This window comes from Berghia stephanieae, chromosome 3 (assembly GCF_034508935.2).
Source record: "Berghia stephanieae isolate SIO BIC M18660-M18661 chromosome 3, UCSD_Bste_1.3, whole genome shotgun sequence".
Taxonomy (NCBI): domain Eukaryota; kingdom Metazoa; phylum Mollusca; class Gastropoda; order Nudibranchia; family Aeolidiidae; genus Berghia; species Berghia stephanieae.
In genome coordinates, this window is record NC_088362.1 from 103054805 (window position 1) to 103078488 (window position 23684).

Below are 23684 nucleotides of genomic sequence, written 5' to 3' on the forward strand. Positions count from 1 at the left end.
TTGTAATATCGCCTGACAGGCGTCATGTCTCGTCCTACATGTTATGTGTTGCTGTTGGCCAGGGACCCCTTGTAAAGCGCTTTGAGCACGTTTAGTGGATATTGCGCTATATAAAAGCTCAAACTATGTAGAATTTCACTTTAGCTCAAATCTAGCGACAATCTTCACTCACCGTCTGTTCAGACAGATTGATTCTGACGAGAGGCCGTCTGGCCACCTTGGCAATGGCGGACACCAGGCTGGTTTTGCCGACCCCTGGAGATCCTTCCAGCAAGATGGGTCTGTGGAGCTGTAGGCCTCTCACCACTCTCAAGGCATTGGTACAGGTTGTAGGAGCTTGGAGGGCAAAGCTGTCTAAGTGATGGGAATCTGGCAAGGCGTTCCCTGTTAGGAGACATTTGAAAAACTCAATATCATATTGATCTCAGTCTTTTATGAATGGTCTGTTAACCCTCTCCTTACCAACCATAGGAAAATCATCACATTCGTTACGATGCAGCCAACAATTTTCTCTTTCTGATCACTCTTATTCATCACAATATTTAAAGCTATGAATACTAAACACTGTGTTGTAGAGCTCATTTTGTGGAACAACATTCTGTGTAGAATGCACTTGTTACATTTTTGTTTGAGTAGGAAAAGTCTATTTTTGTGTTGGGTTGGAGTGAATTTTCGGGAGAAATTCTAAAAATAGCTAAATTTGATCAATGGGGCCATGGAGTTTATCCCACCTCGTGTAGAGTTAAATTGACAGTTACAAAAGATTGCTATTATTTGACTAGAGATGCTGGTCTATCAGAAACTGCTTTTCACTTGATCTAAAAAAAGGAAGATCCACTACCATATCACAAATTCCAATTTCTTGCCTTAAAAACTTACAACTGCAGAACTGCCAAAGTATTTTCAACCCCAGACAACATATCGACAAGTAAAGTTTGATGCCAAAGCAGATGTGTGTATATATATATATATATATATGCATGACTTTGAAAAGTTAATAAATCTTGCCAAGAGCATCTTTTTATTCATACAAGTTAGTTACAGAGACTGCTAATTTTTTTTCTTGAAAATAAAATATTTTGATAATTCAATTAAGCAGGTTTGTTACACGCAGTCATATCAGGTTCATTTGCTAACAAGCCCCCTGGTCCCCTTGAAACTGGAAACAAAAATTATAACTTGGGACAGAACAAAAAAAAATCATCATCAAAAACACTCAGGAGAAGAAAATGGGACATTAAACCAGAAACACGAGTCATTAAGCTACTTAAATTCAATTCTTCCCAATTTGAGAGAATAGCAAAAAAAAAAAAATTAAATTAATAAATTACAGAAAACAAAATTACAAAAACTAAATAAAACATAGTTACAGTTTTAAAATAAGATAAAAAAGTTAACTCAGGATAGAGAAGGATGGAAACTGTTTGTCTGTGGCCTATACCCTGATCCAAGGTGAAAAAGGCAATGATGATGATGATGATGACAGTTTTAAAATATTTATTTTCACCAATTTAGACCTTAGACAACGATGTAAACTAGAGATATTACTTACCTCTCTCAATACTGAAAGGTGGAATAATTAACTCCCTTTCAGTCAGAGTCACCAAGGTGGTGACTTCCCCAGACGAACAGGAAGAAGACATTGGTGATAAGCCGGTTTGCGTCAGGTCCAATCTTGTCCCAGTCAAGTCATAAACTTGTTTCAGCAGGAAGTTGATACAGATCTCTCTTGTCGTCTGCACATTGTTTGGTCCACTGAAGGATGATGCACCTACAATGACATATCACAATCAATACAATGATAAATAGGAATTTGAGGCAAGATACATTTTACATTTCATAAATCATATGAAAAAAGCCAATGGCAAAAACTACAGTGGAACCTCCCGATTACGATACCTCCGAATAACGACAACCTCCTGATAACGACATTGACCCGTGGTCCCGATTTTTTTTCTATTTAAGATCAGTAAAAATAACCTCCAAATAACGACGAACTTTTTGATAAAACCTCCGAATAACGACATCATTTTGGCGATTTTCGGCAGTTTTCGTAGATATCTGATACTAAAAATACCGAGTATGAGTACTCAAAAGTTTATAAAAACGATTCCTGCTTGAACCAAGGAGAACGCAGCTTTTTTTGACGAATCTTGGCTGATATGCATTAATAAAAACCAAGGTATAAATGTAAGTGTAAGCAAGTAAACACAAAATCTTGGAAAATGTGATATTATGTAGTGATAGAAGTAGTAGTAGTAGTAGTAGTAGTAGTAGTAGTAGTAGTAGTAGTAGTAGTAGTAGTAGTAGTAGTAGTAGTAGTAGTAGTAGTAGTAGTCGTAGTAGTAGTAGAAGTAGTAGTAGTAATAATAATAATAATAATAATAATAATAATAATAATAATAATAATAATAATAATAATAATAATAATAATAATATATATAGTAGTAGTAGTAGTAGTAGTAGTAGTAGTAGTAGTAGTAGTAGTAGTAGTAGTAGTAGTAGTAGTAGTAGTAGTAGTAGTAGTAGTAGTAGTATAGTAGTAGTAGTAGTAGTAGTAGTAGTAGTAGTAGTAGTAGTAGTAGTAGTAGTAGTAGTAGTAGTAGTAGTAGTAGTAGCAGCAGTAGTAGTAGTAGTAGTAGTAGTGTTTTTGTGGGAGGAGGAGGAGGAATTTTGTTTGTTTTAAAGGGTTTTACAGCGCCTGTGACACATCTATCTCATATCAGCGCCAGTAAAAAGGAAGAAAATTGGATAGTAAAAAACATTCTATATTTACAATTGAAATGACATAAGAAAAAGTAAGACAAAGGGGAATGGTTTAAATAGGGAACAGATGTAGATTCCAGGAGCACACTACCAGTGTACTCAGTTCAGATCACCTAAAAGTCTCATCCAGACACACGCACAAGAACCCTCTAAGAGGAATACACTACAATGTTTTGTTTGTTTTGTCAATGTTAATAAAACCTGGTCCCGCGGGCCTTACCACGCCCACTTTGTCCGCCATCTTGGAAACCTCTATATAACGACACCTCCGGATAACGACATAAAAACTTGGTCCCGTGGCATGTCGTTATCGGGAGGTTCCACTGTATTAGATATCATTATGACACCAAAATCAACTGAAAGTGTTGAGATAAAACATGGATAAAATATCAACGTGGTGGCCTTTTGAACAAGGTTCAAAATGGATGACTTTTTTTCATCTTTATTCTCTGTGATGGCATTGATCACAAGTGTAAAAAATCTTAAATTGAGATTCTGGGACAAAAATCAAAAATTGTTTAAAAATTTCACGAATGATTCAGGACACAGCCATGAAAAAACAAAAACAAAAGAAAAATAAACAACAATGGATAAAGTGCAAGGGTAGAAATTTGATTTATGCAGATTTGTATTAATTATTTGATGGATTATAAGATGTTCTCATTATGTTTCTCTAATTTATGAAACCATACTATTAAAAATCACAATGCACTTTATCTCCTGTAAAAAAAAGAAAAAGAATAATTAAAAATCCTACCAGCACCAAGGCTGTCAACAAAGACCAGGCAGGCACCATGGAGATAGGCCAACACCAATTTGAAGTCTTCAGCACAGTTGAAGCCCAGGAGATTGCCTGGGAGGTGATCTTGACCATCTCCTCTGTGCAAACTTAGCTTGTCATGACTGGTGTTGATAAAACCAACCCAACTCAAAATGTCTCGAATACTCACAGTCACTCTGAAACAAATAACGTATGAACATTTTGTAATTTTTAAAATATCAATTTTCATCACGTGCATTTCCAGAGTTACCATGCTCTACGTGTTTCATGTTTAACTTAGTCCCCCAACATGCCACATGAGACCGAATTTTTATTTTATATAAAATCCTGCCACATAAAACAAACACATAATCTGAATATTTTTTGGGGAAAAATCCACATTTTAAGAAAACAATCTGAATCAAATCAAAATATGTGAATTCCTGCTTTTTACCAATGAATTATTTAAAATGCTTAGAATTAATGTAATGTTTATAAACTTGTCACACAACTAATTTAAACAAAGCTAATTGTATTTTCATCAATTTTTATCGAAAATTTTGTTCCAAAATCTGAATAGTTTGGTGTCTGATACATTAGAATAGGGAACACAAATATGGGTGTGCATGCTTATTGATTTCAGTCTCTATCTCCGAATGTTTCTATCCACGAAACATTTTTCTATATCCCCCTTACTGTTTGTTCAATTAGATGACACCAGTTATCCTTTCTACCATTGTTTCGAAGGAACAAATTGGGTTTTAAATGAAAATCTGTATGTGGGGCTGTGACAAAATGACTTTTTTGTTCGGAGAAAAAAAAACAAAACAAAAATAAAACAATAACACATTAACATTTTGCTATTTTGCTAGCCTTTGAAAGAATTTATTTCCATCAATTTTTTTTTTCTTTGGGGGGGGGGGGGGGGGGGGGAGTGGCGGGGGGGAGTTTGGTAATGAAAAATAATACTTTAACTATGAGTTTGAAACACAGAATTTCAGGAATAGCTATTCAAAGTGTGGAAAAAATATGGACAAAGTTAAAACTTTATTCACACTTTTTCATCACTTTGAAATGCTATTCCTGTTATTCTTTTGGTAACAGTCTCTATGTTGTATTTTTAAAAATTATTTGTTATTATTTAATTTGAGAGAAACGAGTGAAAGCTAGATTGTTTCTATAATTCTTTGATTTTCTTTTTATTTATTTATCCATTTTGTATCTACCAGTAAAAACATAGCCTTTTATAATAGCCTTGCCTCCATAATTATTTGAATTACTTAACAGGGACAGCGTGGCTCAGCCGTACAGTCTTTGCTTCATACCCGGAAGGTACCGAGTTCAATCACTCGCCGCTGCGCTGTGTGGCCTTAAGCAAGTCAGCTCGCCCTAGCTCAATTTGCGGCACTGCACTCCGGCTGACACCTGGGTTATTCCAGTCTTCCCTTGGAATAGACCCGAGAGAAAAATTTCCCCTATGGGATGAATAAAGGAAATTTCATTTCATTTTTCATTTCAAAACCTTTTATCATAGCCTCATATAAAGCTTAAATCTGTTTCTGAGGCAGGTCTGTATTGTTCAATTAATCTATTTTAAGTTACCTGCGTCCAAACTCTGTAGCAGTGAACCATTCAATGAAATCTAAGATGGCTGTACCAAAGCCTGATGATCCATCTTGTGTGTTAAAGAGCTGTAGACCAACGAGGATATTTTTGTCTATGATCCCCATCAATTCACTTCGGTCTGTGGCTTGGGGACACCAGATCTCAGTAAAACGATTTCTTAACGCTGGAGACAGCTGGAAGTAGCAGGATAAATGTAATAAATTGAGCTTTTATATAGCGTGATATCCACTTAATGTGCTCAAAGCACTTTACAAGGGGTCCCTGACCAACAGCAAGTCAGCACTCTCATGTGACAGTTGACCATATGAAGGTGTAGTCCTTCCATAGCTGCATACAACTGACACACTGTTTTCATATAGCGTGATATCCACTTAATGTGCTCAAATTACTTTACAAGGGGTCCCTGACCAACAGCAACATGTAGAACAAAACATGACGCCTGTTAGGCGATATTACAATTTTTTTCCGACAAAGACAACGCTATTAACGGCCAGGTACTCATTTTACACCTGAGTATGGTGAGAGAATATGAGTAAAGAGCCTTTTCCAAGGACTCAACTATGCGCCGAGCGAGGCTCGAACCCATGATCTTCCGATCAGAAAGCGAATGTCATACCACTAGACCACATACCGCACAATGTAATGGATGTATGAGATTAGACTTCTTAAATATCAAATTCTAAAATGTAATGTTCCACTCAAGTAAAATGGTCTTTCAGAGCCTATCATCCTCGTGTTAAACCTAGTTTCTATGGCATGACAGGGAACAGTATTGCTGGCACAATCTTCTTAAATGGATACTAGGTGAGCATGTTAGGGGAAGGAGGAACCAGATAAAATGTGGCATATCCTATTGTCAAACCAGATCAGTTATTCAGAATACATAAACACACCATTATATCACTATGTAATAACAAAAGAAACTGTTCCCATTTTGCTATTAATAGCATTTTATTATTTGATGAGGACGTTTGAGATTTCATCCTATTCATCACTTTTGATTTTAGAATATATAAGTAATTTCCAACAAAGAACACCTACAGATTATAAACAAATTACTTTTTAAATTCCTTCATATATGGAAAAAAAACATAGTACATTTAGAATAGAAAAATGAAATTTTTACTTTCTATGTATTGGTCTCGAAAAAAACCCCAAAATATGTACATTTTTCAAAATAATTGGTACAGCACATTTTGCTCCTAGATTGCATTAATAATTGCATATTTATTGCCTATTTACCTCCTTTTTGCCAAAATCCCCACCAGGATTCATTGTGGCAAAGACATGGAATTTCTCCTGGGCAACAATCTTTTCCACTTCCGTTTCACCATAGCCTTCTCCAACACCTCCTCTCTCAGCCAACAGCAGAGTTCTCTCTGGCTCTAACACGCTTGGGAGAGTAAAGGGTGAAAAATTAAAGAGACCTTCAATTACAAACAAAAGCTTTTTTGGAAAATAAGTCAAACACTAATACGAATACCAAAAGCTGCTAGAAGCTGTGGACTGTAAAAAAAAAATGAACATAAAAGCTTTGAAAAAAGAATAAAATACCAAACAAGGAATGTTTTGGGCTCATAACCTTTCTTCAGCAATAACTAAAACAATAAAAACATTAATAAAAAACCCAGACAAACAAAAGAGAAATATTTGGCATGTCTTGTCCGCACTCAGTTTGCAAATATCATTTAACTACTTTGGGCTCATAACCTTTCTTCAGCAATAACTAAAACAATAAAAACATTAATAAAAAACCCAGACAAACAAAAGAGAAATATTTGGCATGTCTTGTCCCCACTCGGTTTGCAAATATCATTTAACGAATTTATTAGTTCATCCCTTAGAATGCAAAAAACAAACGTTTATTTAAAGAAACCACTCAGTTTGCAAATATCATTTAACGAATTTATTAGTTCATCCCTTACAATGCAAAAAACAAACGTTTATTTAAAGAAACCACTCAGTTTTCAAATATCATTTAACTACTTTATTAGTTCATCCCTTAGAATGCAAAAAACAAACGTTTATTTCAAGAAACCACTCAGTTTGCAAATATCATTTAACGAATTTATTAGTTCATCCCTTAGAATGCAAAGAACAAACGTTTATTTAAAGAAACCACTCAGTTTGCAAATATCATTTAACAAATTTATTAGTTCATCCCTTAGAATGCAAAGAACAAATGTTTATTTCAAGAAACCATTCAGTTTGCAAATATCATTTAACGACTTTATAAGTTCATCCCTTAGAATGCAAAGAACAAATGTTTATTTAAAGAAACCAAATTCAGTCTTACCTATTGAGCCTCTCCAGGACTGAATCATCCGCCAAAGAAATTTCATCGATGAGAAACATGGAGCCTTCCCTCATGGCTTGCACCAAAGGCCCATCCTTCCATTCAAACAACTTGTTTTCCCCTTCTTCTTCCTGTAATGGAAACATTCATTTGATATATATATATATTCCTAATCATAAACGGTGGAACCTATCCATAACTGTCTGACTAGACCACAATAGAGTGACTATGCAAGGATGTCCCAGAACAAAGTAAATAACCTTCAAAAACGACTATTACGAAAAAAACAAATAGCTTGGGCATCAGCCGAAGTGCAGTGCCACAAAGTGAGTAAATGAGATTAATATTCATGCAGGGCTGGAACAAAGGTCCTCCAGATGACAGTTCAATACTTTATCAACCCAACCAATTCATTTACTATTTGTATTTCCAGATTAACACTGTCAATACAACTTGCCCAACTTCACTTTCAACTTCTTCTACCTATTGTCATCTCAAACCAAAATCTGAAATTGCATTTGACTAATATACACAGTGGACCTGTAAATAAGCTGTATAGATAGCTGTATGTGCGACAATGTGGTCTAGTGGTATGACACTCGCTTTTGGATCGGAAGTTCCTGGGTTTGAGCCTCGCGCTCGGTGCATAGTTGAGTCCTTGGAAAAGGCTCTTTACTCACATTCTCTCACCGTACTCAGGTGTAAAATGAGTACCTGGCCGTTAACAGCGTTGTCTTTGTCCGAAAAATTGCAATATCGCCTAACAGGCGTCTCTTTGTCCGAAAAATTGCAATATCGCCTAACAGGCGTCATGTCCCGTCCTACATGTTAAATGTTGCTGTTGACCAGGGACCCCCTGTAAAGCGCTTTGAGCACATTTAGTGGATATTGCGCTATATAAAGCTCAATTTTAATTTTTTTTTTAATTTAGAAATAGATTGAATCTCTTTGACAAACTGAAACTTGAGTTTCAATGTAAAAATTAAATTCTTACTGATTCATGGGATCGTAGTGGCCGGAGTCCTCCAAGAAAGTCAGCACTCTCACTGTGCATGTGACAGTTGACCATATGAAGATGGAGTCCTTCCATAGCTGCATACAACTGACACACTGTTGTTTTCCCAACACTACAAAGATATGGAAACATGTGGAACACATTCAGACCAATAAAACATTCGAGATCATGCAACTTGTCAAAAATAAAACATAAGTGGTGGTACAGTGTCTTATCTTGTAACAAAATCAATCATGTTGAACATGTTCAGTGACTAGATGGATGACTATCATCAAAAAAGTCTGGACGTGGATGTGGGTAAGGCAATTTACACACATATATATATTACCCCATCCGACTCAGGTGTAAATGAGTAACTGACTATGGATATAGATGGATATTGTGAGAGTGCTTGTACAAAAAAAATGTTTATAGCTGATGGACGACATATATTATATATGAAATAAAAATTTAGTTCTACATACCTTCTTGGGGGAGGAGGGGGGGTTTAATGAAAAGCGTTGAGATTGGTAGATCCTTGAAACCCAGCTAAATATAATTTTATTTAATAAAGATACCACCCATGAATTGATAAACAGTACCCTAAGCAAGAAGTTTTCTTAACTTTATTACTCAAAACAAAAATAAAATAAACTGAAGGTTTATATTTAAAGGACCCAACAATTGCACATAGGCATTTAGCAACTTTTTTTTTTTTACTTTTTGAGAAAAGGAAGGGGACCACATCTCATGATAATGGCGATGGTGATAAATAGTATTTATATAAAACAAGACGATGTATAACATGACAATTTTGACATACCTAATGCCCAAGGGTCATGCACTCGATGGGAACAATTTCAATTCATTATTTCTATACCAGTAAAAATTGATTGCCAATTTCAAAATGACAGAATTAGCAATAACCTACCCAGTGTCTCCAACGAGTAAGACAGGTTCTCTGAACCGGATAGCCTGTCCGATTAGAACTGCCAGTCGACGCATGCTGTACGTCCACACAATGTGTTCGAAGCCAGGGAGGCTTTGGGTCATCACAGAGTTCAGCAGATCAGTCAGAGGCGCTGAGGTCTTGCTAGAGATGTTGAACAAGTGTTCATGGGATACTCGTCGCTTCATGTGCTTGCCAATCACCTCTTTTATCACTTCTTCCTCCTCTGGTTTGCGAACTCGGCCAGCTAAAAGCATGTAGCCTGAAATAATAATAACCAGAATGATTACAAATTACATACACATGCAAACTGTTGATTAAAAAATAAAAAAAACAAAAATATGAGTATTTATATAGCACATTGAATTTACCATGCTAAAAGCATTTCAAAATGCCATATTTAATCCCCAAGCAGGCCTTACTTACAGAGCCAAATGTCCATTCCATACAGTAAAGGCCTCCTGTTCGATATCCTTTTTGTACTGACACTCTCACAATATCAATTAGTGTCTATAATATCTGAGTCAAGTAGTTCAATATATTTGTTATGTGCCTTACCAAAGGGCACAATACTGGGGTCACAGTTAATAAGTATGATCATTGTCCCGTATGTAGTCCCTGACCATGCTTAATTTTGTGTGACTTTTCTTAATAGAAAAAACAAGAACTTCTGCATCCCTGACACCACATGGATTGTTATGAATGCCTGGTGTAGTGTCAAAATATAAAGTATAATAGAAACTTGAAGCTATCATTGAATTACATAAATTTATTTTCACACAGATTATTTTATAGTATGATCCAAGTGAACATTTCAGGCAGCCAATTGGTTTTCTTCAAGAATGACAAAATATGGAATAAACTAGCCGGAAATATACATTTCAATATACCAAATTTTATCACCAAATGCTTATGATTAAAACATAATGACAACACATTAAAATATTAACAATGATCTTTGTTATGAGGTCAATGTTAAATACAGTAATATCATCATTCTGACATGAAACTCACAACCCACTATGGTAGGGGTTTTGTAACCAAAATATCAAAGGCATTAATAAAACAATATGAATACTTTAACTCAGCAAAAAAAAAAAAAAACCCAAAAAAACAAACCTAAAGGCTGGTGAAACCTATAGAGAGGCTTAAAATCATTTAAAAAGCATTTTGGCCTGAGAGTTTTAAAATGCACATCTATCAGTGCTGATGGTGACAAAAAGTGAAAAAGTAGGAAAATGTTGAAGGATTGCCTTTAAGCCCCATTTTTACTGCATTACACCCCACTTTTAGAGCAATGAGATGATAAGACTATCATTGATACTCTAGCCAACTAGAGTGGGAAACTGCACCTGTGTGTTCCACCACACATCAACTCTCTCATTGCTAGCACATTGTTTCGAGAAAATATAATTTTTAAAAGGAGGAAATTCCTCCTCTGGACTCCAAAATCGCTGATTTCCGCGGATCCGACGAAAACCATCAGCACTGCTATACTAATTCTTCTCCACATGAAATCCATTCTAATGACTGTGTCAAAATTTGTGTGGTTGCTTGTTAATTTTCGATTGTTGTTATTGTTGTTTCTGATATTAAAAAATGTTGTGATAAAAACATTGAAGCATCTCATACCATGGTCTGCTAAATGCTGGTCCCAGTCATAAAACCTCTCTCCTTTGCCAGTTTCAGGACAGTTGTATCTCTGAGCCCATCGGAATAAATCTCTCAGAGTCATGAATCCTTGTTTGCCAAAAAAGATACCAGACCCACTGCGACGAGTCTGAGAATATAAGAATTTCATTTAATATGCTTGTGATTCTGGATGTCTGATTGTGTTTTAATTAGAAGGCAATTACAGGAAGATTAATTAAGACTTAATACTACCACTGTTGGCAGGGGAAGAATGTGTTTGGGATGAATCAATGAACCAACAAACTTTTTATACACTAGATTGGTGATAAAGACTGTTCTAATCAAAAAAGAGTAGGCATAGAAAACTTTTAACAAAAACACGCTTTAAATTCTAAATTGATAAATCCAGGACTAAAGATGAAAACAAATATAAGAGCATTTTGGTTTTTCATTTTCAAAAAAAGAAGGTTCATTCCTGTCAAAAAAAATTTTATCAGAAACCTAGGATTAGACATCCTAGCCCGTTTTTCGCATAGTTTCTTCATGAAACCATTCTATATCTTTCCATGTGAGGTTTATTGAATATAAAAAATCACGCTTTATCCATCCTGGAACTCCTTTATATTACACCTTTCAATGACATTCCATTTTTCCTATCATTTCTGATACAGATTTTGTAAAAACCTTTCTTTACCCACCTCTATGAAGTTTTATAGTGTGAGACTCGTCATTCTGACTCAATGATTAACCATGAATATATATTACATCCTTATGGATCAATTCCTACCTGCAGTTCAAGCATCACTGCTACCAATTTTTTAGCATAGGACAAAGGGATGCCACACCTCTCGTGTAAAATGGTTTCCAATTCATTGGGTGGTATTTCATCAAAGTGGAGCTCAATAAAACGGTTTCTGAACGCTCTCGATAGAACCTGTGAAATTACAAAGGAAAATCTTTTTACTGAAATCAATAATACATTTTATTTGCTAATGGCATCAGAAAAGGAAAAATATCGAAAGAAAGAGAGAAAGTTAGTAAAGTTAATATATTATTATAATAAATCTTCTCACACTGTATATTGTTTTTAAAAATTGCTTTAAAAGGATGCATTTTTTAAAAATAAATAAATAAAAAGACAGCAATACAGCTGCATACCTTTCTTCCTCCATACAGGCCTGGAGGATTTTGGGTGGCGAACAGCTGGAATTTGGGATGTGCATGAACCACCTCTTGTGTTTCTGGGATGAAGAGTTCTTGGTTGTCATCCAATAGCTGAAAATCATTTGTAACAAAGAGGAGATGAATAGAAAGAAATATACTGAAAATCTTGCAAACGACAACGAACAAATAATTTGTATATTGTGCGGATACTTGAATTTCAAGGGGAAAAAATATGTACTGCCCAAAAATGCGTGATTTCCCCTTACTGCTATGTACTGTCATTTTAAAATGCTTTACACTTGATGCAATAAAGTTGAATTTGGTCATTTATATATTTCTGACAAAAAATTACTTTTAACAAAACTTTTTCCTAAAATTTAGATCCTGAAAATCAGAATCCAAAGTAAAAAATCTAATCTGAAGAAAAATATCCGAATCTGCAGCGGTATGGTCTCTGCTTGGTACCTTTCGGGTACTGAGTTCGATCACCCGCCGCGCTGTGTGGCCTTGAGCAAGTCACCTCGCCCTAGCTCACTTTGCGGTGCTGCACTGCGGCTGACGCCTGGGTTATTCCAGTCTTCCCTTGGAATAGACCCTAAAGACAAATTTCCCCATGGGGATGAATAAAGGGAATTTTATTTTATCTTTTTTTATTATTTTAAGTAGTAGAGCTATATTGACAACAGAAAAAAGAATTTTCAAAAGCTTTTTTTTTTTTTATTAACTAAGTTTTTAGCTTAAAATTTCATTTTTGTGCGAATTTATTTGACACAACGGTTGGTGTAGTGCATAGAATTCACTTTTAAAGATTCTAGAAAATCAAAAGCCGGATTATTAAAAATTTCCTGAAACTAGTTTAGTAGTTACAGTGTTATAACAATTATCACAATAAAATCCGAAAAAGTGCATCAAGTAAATCCAACATAAAAATTGCTGGGATCCTCAGCACATTCAACACCACTTCTTATTAGACCCAACATACTACAGTAAAATATTTGTTTAAAAAGCTCATGAGGCATTACATTTTCCTGTTAATTGGTGATCTGTTTTTTTGGGGGTTTTTTTCAGTTGTTACAACATATAAAATAAGTCAAATGCTGTTCTCTTCAATACAAGCACTAATTCATTATATAGATAGTTCAAAGTTGACGTATCTCAGGCCTTTGTTATTGTTTTTTGCCATCCGCGTTTATAAGTAATTCTCACTAAAATGTATTAACCTGACTATAAACGATCATGGTTACACAAAGTTTTGTGTGTTGGTCCGTTATACTTCTGGATGGCAATGTTGTGAACTCCTAAGCCAAGCGCATACTATCTAAAAAGGCAATAAAAAAATTGACTAGGGGTTAATGGTTTACACAGGTCTTCATGGCCTCTTCTGTGTCTTAGCTTGGTAAAGTTCAGTGCTCCAATTAAGCTGACCTTAACGTCATTTCTGACATTTGTTCTCCCCTTATTTTCTCTCTCTATTTTCCTGTCACTGACTGTATTTCATTTCTGGTCATTCTCTGCACAATGACTACAACTACAACTGACCCTGTTTAAAGCCTCCAAAACATCAGAGGGTGCCAGGTTCAATTCATCCAGAATGATCCAGTGTCCTTTCCTCATGGCTTCCACCAAAACACCTAGATAAGAATAAACAAGGATAAAATTACATTATGTTGAGCACATGAATGAAGTAACCCCAAGATAAAGATTTTGATAGTAAGATGCAAATGACCTTTTCCCATTGTTTTGTTGATGTAATGAAAAGAGCTGAGGACTAGAAAACATTTTTAAAAACTAAAGAGTGCGTTGGAGGAATGAATAATGGTGATGCTGAATCCACGCATTTACAATAAGCCCCTATTATGGTAATGAATCGATGTCTTTTGTACAAAATAATAATTTACAGACCTCTGTAATCATCAGTTATCAAGGCACGGAACGATAGAGGGCTAGGGGTTGGAGGGTTGGTCTGAAATTTTGTAACTAATCTTTGCAATAATATTTAAAATATCATATATAAAATTGCTTGATTAAAAGATATCATTTAATAAAAACTTGTATAACCTTCTCTGAAAGCTAATTTCCCTTGTTCATCTGCAGCATAACAGCCAATATACTCTTGTAGATCTGTGTGCTCATGGTTATTGACACGGACGCATATGTTGCCTGTCAACTGGGCTAGGTATGTTATCAGACTGGTTTTACCAACGGATGTCTCTCCTTGTAACAAGACTGGATGATTGCTGGTGGAGTTAGAATGATACAGTTTAAGGTCAATGCAGTAAAGACAAGAGGTCGTGGAAGTAAAGTGATCCACAGATTTTGGATTTGATAGTAATAATAATAATAATAATAATAATAATAATAATAATAATAATAATAATAATAATAACAATAATAATAATAATAATAATAGATCTTTATTGTCCATAAATATGGCAATTTGTCATTTAGTTACACTTGTTATAACGTTATATGATAACTATAACATTGAACAGATATTTCACTCCTACTTATTTTCTCTTTCTCTCTCTCTCTCACACACACTCTCTACTGATCAGTAGAATACTATGATAACTATTACAAAGAAAAGTCATTTGGAAATTTTACAACTAATGCTATCAAATGTTAAGTCTAAATTTTAAAATGAGGGGACAACCATTCTACAAAGGTGATTTATGTAATTTTGAGGATGAATATCCTTATTAGCTTATTTGCACACGTGAGACATACACACAAAAAACAAAAAAAAAACAACACATTTTTTGTTTGTTTGTTGTTTTTAAAAAATTAATTTTCAGATTCGGCTCTGTAAAGGCAGAGCTATCTTTTTGACTTCTTAATAGTAAACATCATTATTACAATTCAATAGTTGTTGAAAATAAAAAAAAATTGTCACTATTGATAAACTTTGAACAACATAGTGGCTTTACAATTACTGCCATCACTTTTTTTTTAATGTTAGAGAAAATTTGATCATTAGTGACATTAATTCATTGAGAAAAAGATATTCATTTTATATATTATGATGTATTGTCTCGCTTTGGAGAAAATGAAGTTCAACTCACCCTGCAGCTACCACTCGGCACAAATCCTTAAGATTCATTTTGACTGACGGGGTTATGATGTAGTGAGCAGGAACACTCGGCTCCAACTGACCCTTAGATATCCAATAGTCAGCAACATGAACATACTTGTGGACATCCCCCTCGGGGGGTGGTATCTTCTGGCCTAGGATGGACTTCACTGAGGATCCAGTCAGGATGTGCTTGCATATGAGTTTCTCTACAGCAGGATGAGATGACCTATCTAATTGGGTCAAGAAGCTCAGGCAGAAACCCTTTAAAAAAAAAAAATTTTTAAAAGAATGAACGAAATAGAAGGAGAAAAAAAATTCATATAAAACATTTAATCAAAGGTCCCATAGCTGCCAACCCACCAAGCTTATTAAGAGGGAGTTTTGGTCAGAAAATCAGGGAGATACATAAATGTATAAATCTGTTAATCTGAATAATTTAATTACAATCGATATCAGCCATGTAGAGCTATTTAACTTCACTAAAAAGAACGGATTCGGTATCAGCCTTTCCGATTATAAATCTACCACAATACCAAATGACTTAAACTCACTTCCATTTACAAAATGGAGGACCGTTACCAAAAGAACCGAAAAGACCGGCATGGTAGGCTAACATGGGGTCTAGGCCTGGGCCTTGACTCATGCAGGATAATGCGGAAGATCGTGTGATGGGCGGGAGACGAACTACAATTGCGGGAGTCTCCCACAATTTCCGGTAGGATTGGCAGCTATGCGGTCCTTTGACCTGCCTCCTTTTCATCACAATTGGTCTAAGAATTTTTTGAATTTTTCAAAGCGATGACTTGTGTAATAAACGTTAAAGTCAGCATTAGGTTTATAAGTGGAAGACTTGATGTGTGAAAAAATGTTTTCAAATTCACACATCACCATTCACATAAAATTAACATGAAAAAGTTAGTATGTTGATTTGGGAGTTTTCTTGATTACTTAGAGCATTGAAAATGAAACAAAAATTAAAATTAAAAATAAAAAGAAAGAAAAAGAAAAGAGGCATTACTACTTACTTCAAATAAAGATCTTGGCACACTACCGCACGGGTTTTTGCCTGAGTAGCGCAAGGATCTGCATAACGTTCTCAAGCTGAGAAAAAAGGAACAAGAATTGGTAACATATATGATGATTGTTTTATAGACTGTTATTTACTTATTCACTGCAAGCTTTCTTTTATTGTAATTAAAGTGCAGAGGAAAAAAGTCCTTCCTCAATACGGAAATGAATAATACCAGATTGTTGTCATAAAAATACTGAACATTTTTTAATTTTAAAAAATCGGCTGTTTCTTTTTAAACATTAGAACTTTTCCACCATTCTCAATAACTAGCTAGTAAAACTGACAACACATTTTAATCTAAATTAGTCTCTAGAAATCATGAAAGATAACAATAAAATCTGAAGCCATTTATAGAAAAAATTTAACTTGAATCCTTTTCATTTTTCTTTCTGTGTAGCTTTATGGTCTTATGGTATAACACTCAAGTTGAGTCCTTGGAAAAGGTTCTTTATCCACATTCTCTCACCATACTGAGGTGTAAAATGAGTACCGGGACGGTGATCACATTGTCTGTCAAACACATTATAAAGGTACCTAATTGGTGTCATGTCTCATCAACACGTCAGCATGTTAAGTCATGCTGTTGGCTTGGGACCCCTTGCAAAGCACTTTGAGAACGTTTTAAGGGTATTGGACTTGATAAAAGCTCAAGTATTTTTTTATATGAATATCAAAGAAAAATTGTATATAAATAGTTCAAAGTTGACATCACTCAGGTATTTGTTATTGTTTTTTGTCATCCGCATTTATGAGTAGTTCTCACTAAACTGTATTAACCAGACTATAAACGTTCATGGTTACACACAGTTTTGTGTGTTGGTCCATTATACTTCCGGATGACAATGTTGGGAACTTCTTAGCCAAGCGCATACTATCTATAAGTGACAACTCAACAATTCCTCATAATATCAAATGGCATCCTTCAGACCTGAAATGCGGTTTATGTCCAGTGCCATCCTTCAGTTTGTCCGAGGGATCATTCTTGATGGACAGGTAGAACTGGACGATGCCAGATACCTGCTTAGAACTGAGGGACAGGCCAGGCAAATAATCTCTTACAAGTGTAGACAGGTCTCTCTTACATTCCAACTCCTCAACAAAAAACTCGATGAATCTGTGATGATATAGATAGAAATAATGATAATGATAATAATAATAATAATAATAATAATAAAAATAATAATAATAATAATAATAATAATAATAATAATAATAATAATAATTTAAACGTTTTTATAATTAAAAATAATAATAATAATAATAATAATAATAATAATAATAATAATAATAATAATAATAATAATAATAATAATAATAATAATAATAATAATAATAATAATATTGACTATGATAATGATGATGATTTCAAAATATTTCGACACACGAGATTCGTTATAATATTTTGAACGATAGATAATCAAAATCTCCACCTTTTGAGATTACTTGTTTTATAAAACACATTTCACTCAGTTCTAAGGAAATTAAAAGATAGGGAATAACTGAAACAAGCAAAATGAACTGACCTGTTTCTAATACCAACTGGTAGATCTTTCTTTCCAACATCCGTAGCAGGATTCATACAGGCAAACAGGCGAAAATTGGAGTGTCTTTTGATTGGCTTGGAATCACTGAATGGGAAAGAAGCATTTTGGGACGTAGGATTTAAATTCCAATTTCTAGAGAGCAACACTATATATATACAGTCGCTGACTGAGGATGTGGAATAAACACACAGAAACGAACGTCTCGGCCATATAATATTTTATATCAGCTCTAACCATCATTATCGAGCACTTTCGTACCTAAGAGTACCCACCAACACTCATAAATATATATATATATATATATATATATATATATATATATATATATATATATATATTATATGTGAACTACTTCAATGTCAGCTAATTCAATTATCATGAAGAAGGAAATAATTTAAATTAAAAAATAAATAAATAAATAAATAAAGAATTTAAAAAATAATAATAATAATTTTGTTTTTTTAATTAAAAAAAAAAATATAAATAAATTTTTCATAATTCTTTTCCATGGAGAAATTTGCCAAAACGGTCTGTTTCATCAAAGTGAAATACCAAAGACATCAGTCGCAGTGCATAATGCATAGGAACCTTACTAAACAAATATTAATCTATTTTTAAATACAGTTGGTTAGAAATAATAATTATTTGGATGCTCATCCCTCTGCTCTACTTCTCTGAAAGACAATATACAATTCAGTATGTGCCTGTTATTCATAAAATACAACTTACCTACGTATTATTTCCGCAGGGCAAAAAAAAACCTTTAAAATATGCGCTTGGAGAACATGAATAATAAAGCAAATTATTTTGAAGAAAGAAGAAAAAGAGGAAAAAACCTACCCTCTTTCAGTGAGGACAACAGAACCAGAGCTGCTCTCCAACAATCCACTGAGACAGTCCAGAGTTTCAGCTGCAGCAAGGTTGATCTCATCCAATAGAACCCAGTCACCATTTCTCAATGCCCTAACAAGGGTACCCTGATAATGGCAAGCAACGGATAAATGTATTAATTAACAATCAGTGCTGATGGTGACAAAAAGTGAAAAAGGAGGAAAATGCTGAACGATTGCCTTTAAGCCCCATTTTTACTTCACTAAACCCCACTTTTGGAGCAATTGAGATGATAGACTATCATTAATACTCTAGCTAACTTCTGGAGAGTGGAAAACTGCACCTGTGTGTTCCACCACACATTAACTCTCTCATTGCTAGCATATTGTTTCCAGAAAATGTAACTTTTAAAAGGAGGAAATTCCTCCTCTGGACTCCAAAATCGCGGATTTCCGCGGATCCAAGGAAAACCATCAGCACTGAACAATTGAAGGCTGGTTTTCCAAAACTCGTTGAGTCGATTTTTCTACTTTTTGAGATTCTCCACCTATGAGACAAAATGAAATGTGGATTTTATTTTGAGCATCAATTGGCACCTAGATTTGTGTGAATTTGAAGTTTAAATGTGATAAAATAACAAACCGAAAGAGAAATTTTAGGGGAAGTAACCCTCAATATCTCAAAATGGGAAAAATGGTGTTAGGGAGTTTTTGGAAAACCACTCTTCAATTCTATCTTCACATTTCTATCAATGTGACCATGGGTCAAGGTTGGCAACGGTCACTTCGCCTGAAAATGTTGAATACCATACACAAAAAACCTGAAACAATCAGCGGCATCAGTAGTAGTAGCAACAGCAGCAGCAGCAGCAACAGCAGCAGCAGCAGCAGTAGTAGTAGTAGTAGTAGTAGTAGTAGTAGTAGTAGTAGTAGTAGTAGTAGTAGTAGTAGTAATAGTAGTAGTAGTAGTAGTAGTAGTAGTAGTAGTAGTAATAGTAGTAGTAGTAGTAGTAGTAGTAGTAGTAGTGGTAGTCGTCAAGTGGTGGTCGGTGATACAGTAAATGATGATATTATTGTGGTAATGGTGGCAAATACGGATGACCTATCAACTCCCTCACCAGCAAAAGTAGCAATTAACCGGCAAGACAGTCCAAGAAATTCTCATTCACCGGCATTTCCGTTGTACACTGGCAAACTTTGACCCATGAATGTGACAGTTTGAATTGTGTTTTTATTCTTTCATAGTCCATAGACTGGTGCTAGTACATACAATTTAAATTCTGAAGTTTATTCATTAGGCAAATTTTATTAAACATCTCCTAAAACTTTATAAAAAGTGTTATTGATTATTTTTTTAAAATACACAGATCCTCCTTTTGGCATTGGTATAGTTGTCCATTATTTTTTAAAAATCACAATAGCTGCTAAATCATTTTATTAATGACTAATAATGCCTTTGCGTGCTTCAAGAGCAACCTTTGTAATTGACTGCTGAAAATCATGTTTATTTACCTCAATAAATGAGAAAGCAAGCACATTCTCCGCTTCCTTCAATTGGAGACGAAGTTCATGGATTCTTTTTGAAATTTTGGACCACTTGGAGAATTCTTGTGAATCTGAAAAGAAAATTTTTTAATTCATTCAATGGAGTAGGAAAAAAATTACAATTATGTACATAATGTCTACTTTTTCAAAAATAGTATCTATATCTAAATAGAACAAAATGTATGAGTCTCAAAATGTGAGAGTTAAAGTTAAGCAATTGTGCATCTCTATCAGACATCCAAGAAAGAAAGAAAGAAAGAGAGAGAGAGAGAGAGAGAGAGAGAGAGAGAGAGAGAGAGAGAAAGAGAGAGATAGAGAGAGAGAGAGAGAGAGAGAGAGAGAGAGAGAGAGAGAGAGAGAGAGAGAGAGAGAGAGAGAGAGAGAGAGAGAGGGGGGGGTTGTCTTTAGCTGTATTCTTTTGTTTCAATAGACTTTTATTTGCTTTTGTTAATTCAGATATTGCTTCTTGCCTTTCCCACAATGGCAACTGTCTTAAGAAAAATGTATTATTATGCAAGATAGCAGGGTTCAGAACAAATTATTAATATTACATGCACATTTAATGTTTGGGAGTCATCCTTAATCAATCAATTTTTGATGTAAACGTTTTCGTGCCAAAATGAAAAAAATAAATAAATAAAAGGTTTTGTCAGGGTCAGCAGCATAGTCAAAAAGACCAACAAATAAATCTCACACTCACCAGCTGGAAATTTGTTGAAAGCCTTTTGGATCGGAGCCTCCATGAGAGACAGAAGATCATGCCAACGCTTTTGACTGAATAAAGTCTGAAATTTAAAAAAAATATATCATCAATTATTTATCACATTGTGAGTTTTTCCTGCCGTTTTTTTTTGGTTACAGCTGTATAAGTAATTTTTTATTCTTCCCATAATTATGATTCTTAACCATTGTAAAATAGAAATCCATGATCATAAAAATGGAGAAGCTAAAAAAAAAAAAAGTTTTGTACATTTTTTAAAGTTAAATCTCATACTCTTCAAGGATTCTTCTTAAAAGCTTCAAAATGAAAAGTCAAAACCTTAAGTAATTTCAAAAGGTTAAATACATTTTTTAAAGAATTCTATTAAATATATTGATGAAACAATATCTTAAATATTTAAGATATAACGTTTTATTTAATAGAATAAAAATGAAACACTCTTTGATAAATTCATTTATTTCAAGCTTCCAGTTAAAAGATTTATTTTCCCTCAATATCAAATTATTGTGCATGACTAGTGTTCATAAGATCTAACCAAACAGAATCTCGTGAGAGAGAGAGTTTTTTCGCCTTGAACCACGTCCTTGCCTTTACCAAGATTTAATTACATTGAAACTATAACTCTCTAACAACAATAAATGAATGCCATAATGCAATTGACAAATCTTGCTACCAATCTAGCAATGATTAGGAAGCTGGCTCTGATGTCGACCTTGCAGAAAGAACTATGTGATAGACCAATATCATATCCAGAGGAATCTTGATGAATACATATAATGTGTCAGCCAGAACAACCCGCAAGGAAATAAGTCTCGTTTGTACAATGTGCGGCTATGTGGTCTTGTGGTATGATACTCGCTTTCAGATTGGAAGGTGCTGGGTTCGAGCTTCGCTCGGAGCATAGTTGAGTCCTTGGAAAAGACTCTTTACTAACATTCTCTCACCATACTCAGGTGTAAAATGAGCACCTGGCCGTTTACAGTGTTGTCTCTGTCCGAAAAAATTATAATATCGCCTAACAGGCGTCATGTCTTGTCCTACATGTTATTGTTGCTGTTGGCCATGGACCCCTTGTAAAGCGCTTTGAGCACATTTAGTGGATATTGCGCTATATAAAAAAGGCTCATTTATTTATTCACGCCTAACGAGTTGCCAAAGATATCAAAATGGATGAAGAGAGGAAGAAGAAGAAATCCTGAGGAAAATAAACAAATTTTTTGCTGTTCAGTTAAAGAGACATGGATAAAGTCCAACTGCATGGGCATACCAAATCAGGCAAGCATACCATACATACCTGAATGTGTGTCAGGAATTTTTCATTCTGACCCCTGGAGAACGTATTACAAAATAGACCCTCGAATTCTTCTCTCAGAGGCAATACTAGAATTCTGAAGTCAACTGGCTTGAATCTGTAACACACATTATCAGCAAGATGGTCATTTGAAAGTTAATCAAGGGGAATATTTTTTAAAATACAGGGCTGATTATTTCTCCCCATTCATACCCACCAATGGCAACGACGAACAAACCTTTATACTATTATCATTATTATTTTTTTATTTTTAAATCAAGTTCAATTTTTTAAAGTCTATAACATGAATGCAGGACTCAAACCTATATTTTCTTGAATTGTCACTTTAAAAAGCTTTCAAATATATGATGTATTGTAGTTCAGTTAAGTCATATATCCATTTCTATTTAAAACTCAATCTTTTCAATCAAATATGAGTTACTTTTGGGGGGAAAAAATTCTAGAGGGTAAAATCTGATTCTTGCCAAATTTGACCCCCAAAAATATTATATGAAATTTAACTACAAGTTAAACAAACTTAATTTATATTCGGAGCGCCAAACAACCCGCAGATCCTATTTTATAATTATAGAATATCCACTGTGTTTTGCTTAGACCAGAAAGGATCTTTTCATCCACTGTTTAGAGTCAGATCAATATCTGATTGGTCCAGTTAATGATGATGCCTGCAGCAATCAACCCTACCTCTTCTCGCCTCCTCATTCTCACATGCACACTCAATCTAGTCAATACCATTTGAGATATAGTTTTTAAAAACTCACCCTCCAAGCAAATCTGTGCTGTCACTTTGTTGGTTTAAGTTGATTACATGAAGTTTGTGGCCTTTAACATTCATGATAAAAAGAGATAAATAAATAAATAATTAATAAATAAATTAATTAATCATTCAATTAATAAAACAAATATAGACATTTATATAGAACATAAACACATTTCACTATGCTCAATGTTCTTTTAAATAGAGCACTATAAGAGAATATTTATATTTGAACGACGATTAATGGATTAGTTGCATTACATCTTTAACTTCACATTTTTGCAGATATATATCCAAAAAATCAGAGCACCAATGAACTTTTGCTGTAACAGACCAAAAAAGCTAATTCACATGAGTTATGCAAATGTGCCAAGAAAATGTGACATTCCATTGCGATTCTGTGAAGAGGAATCAGAGGTGGGCTACCTAAAGCCTGAGTTTGTAAAAATACTATATATGGATGACAGGCTTTGTAATGAAAGAATACAATAAATGGGCATTTCGGGCACAAGTCCTTCATCAGCAAAAACAAACAGCTGACAAAGAAATTTGCTTTTCTTCATTGTTTGCATTGTTTCTTTTCAAAGCTTTTCCAATTTCTTTTTTTTTCTATTTTGCTTCACCATTAGGATACTAAATTGCT

General features: G+C 34.4%; 1 protein-coding gene across 1 annotated transcript in view; it reads right to left on the minus strand.

Moving 5' to 3' along the window:
• LOC144969409 (midasin-like) overlaps nt 1-23684 on the minus strand; it is a 173158-nt gene that overhangs the window by 137188 nt on the left and 12286 nt on the right. The window contains exons 14-35 of the mRNA XM_078908521.1: nt 23046-23106; nt 22267-22381; nt 20952-21036; nt 20219-20322; nt 18717-18853; nt 17856-17960; nt 17261-17446; nt 16286-16361; nt 15250-15521; nt 14246-14424; nt 13727-13818; nt 12182-12298; nt 11811-11957; nt 11024-11171; nt 9374-9653; nt 8443-8575; nt 7449-7579; nt 6395-6545; nt 5129-5325; nt 3524-3723; nt 1553-1771; nt 173-384 (exon numbers count right to left, since the gene is read on the minus strand). Coding sequence (XP_078764647.1) covers nt 173-384; nt 1553-1771; nt 3524-3723; nt 5129-5325; nt 6395-6545; nt 7449-7579; nt 8443-8575; nt 9374-9653; nt 11024-11171; nt 11811-11957; nt 12182-12298; nt 13727-13818; nt 14246-14424; nt 15250-15521; nt 16286-16361; nt 17261-17446; nt 17856-17960; nt 18717-18853; nt 20219-20322; nt 20952-21036; nt 22267-22381; nt 23046-23106 — 3347 coding nt within the window. The remainder of the gene's footprint in view (nt 1-172; nt 385-1552; nt 1772-3523; nt 3724-5128; nt 5326-6394; nt 6546-7448; nt 7580-8442; nt 8576-9373; nt 9654-11023; nt 11172-11810; nt 11958-12181; nt 12299-13726; nt 13819-14245; nt 14425-15249; nt 15522-16285; nt 16362-17260; nt 17447-17855; nt 17961-18716; nt 18854-20218; nt 20323-20951; nt 21037-22266; nt 22382-23045; nt 23107-23684) is intronic.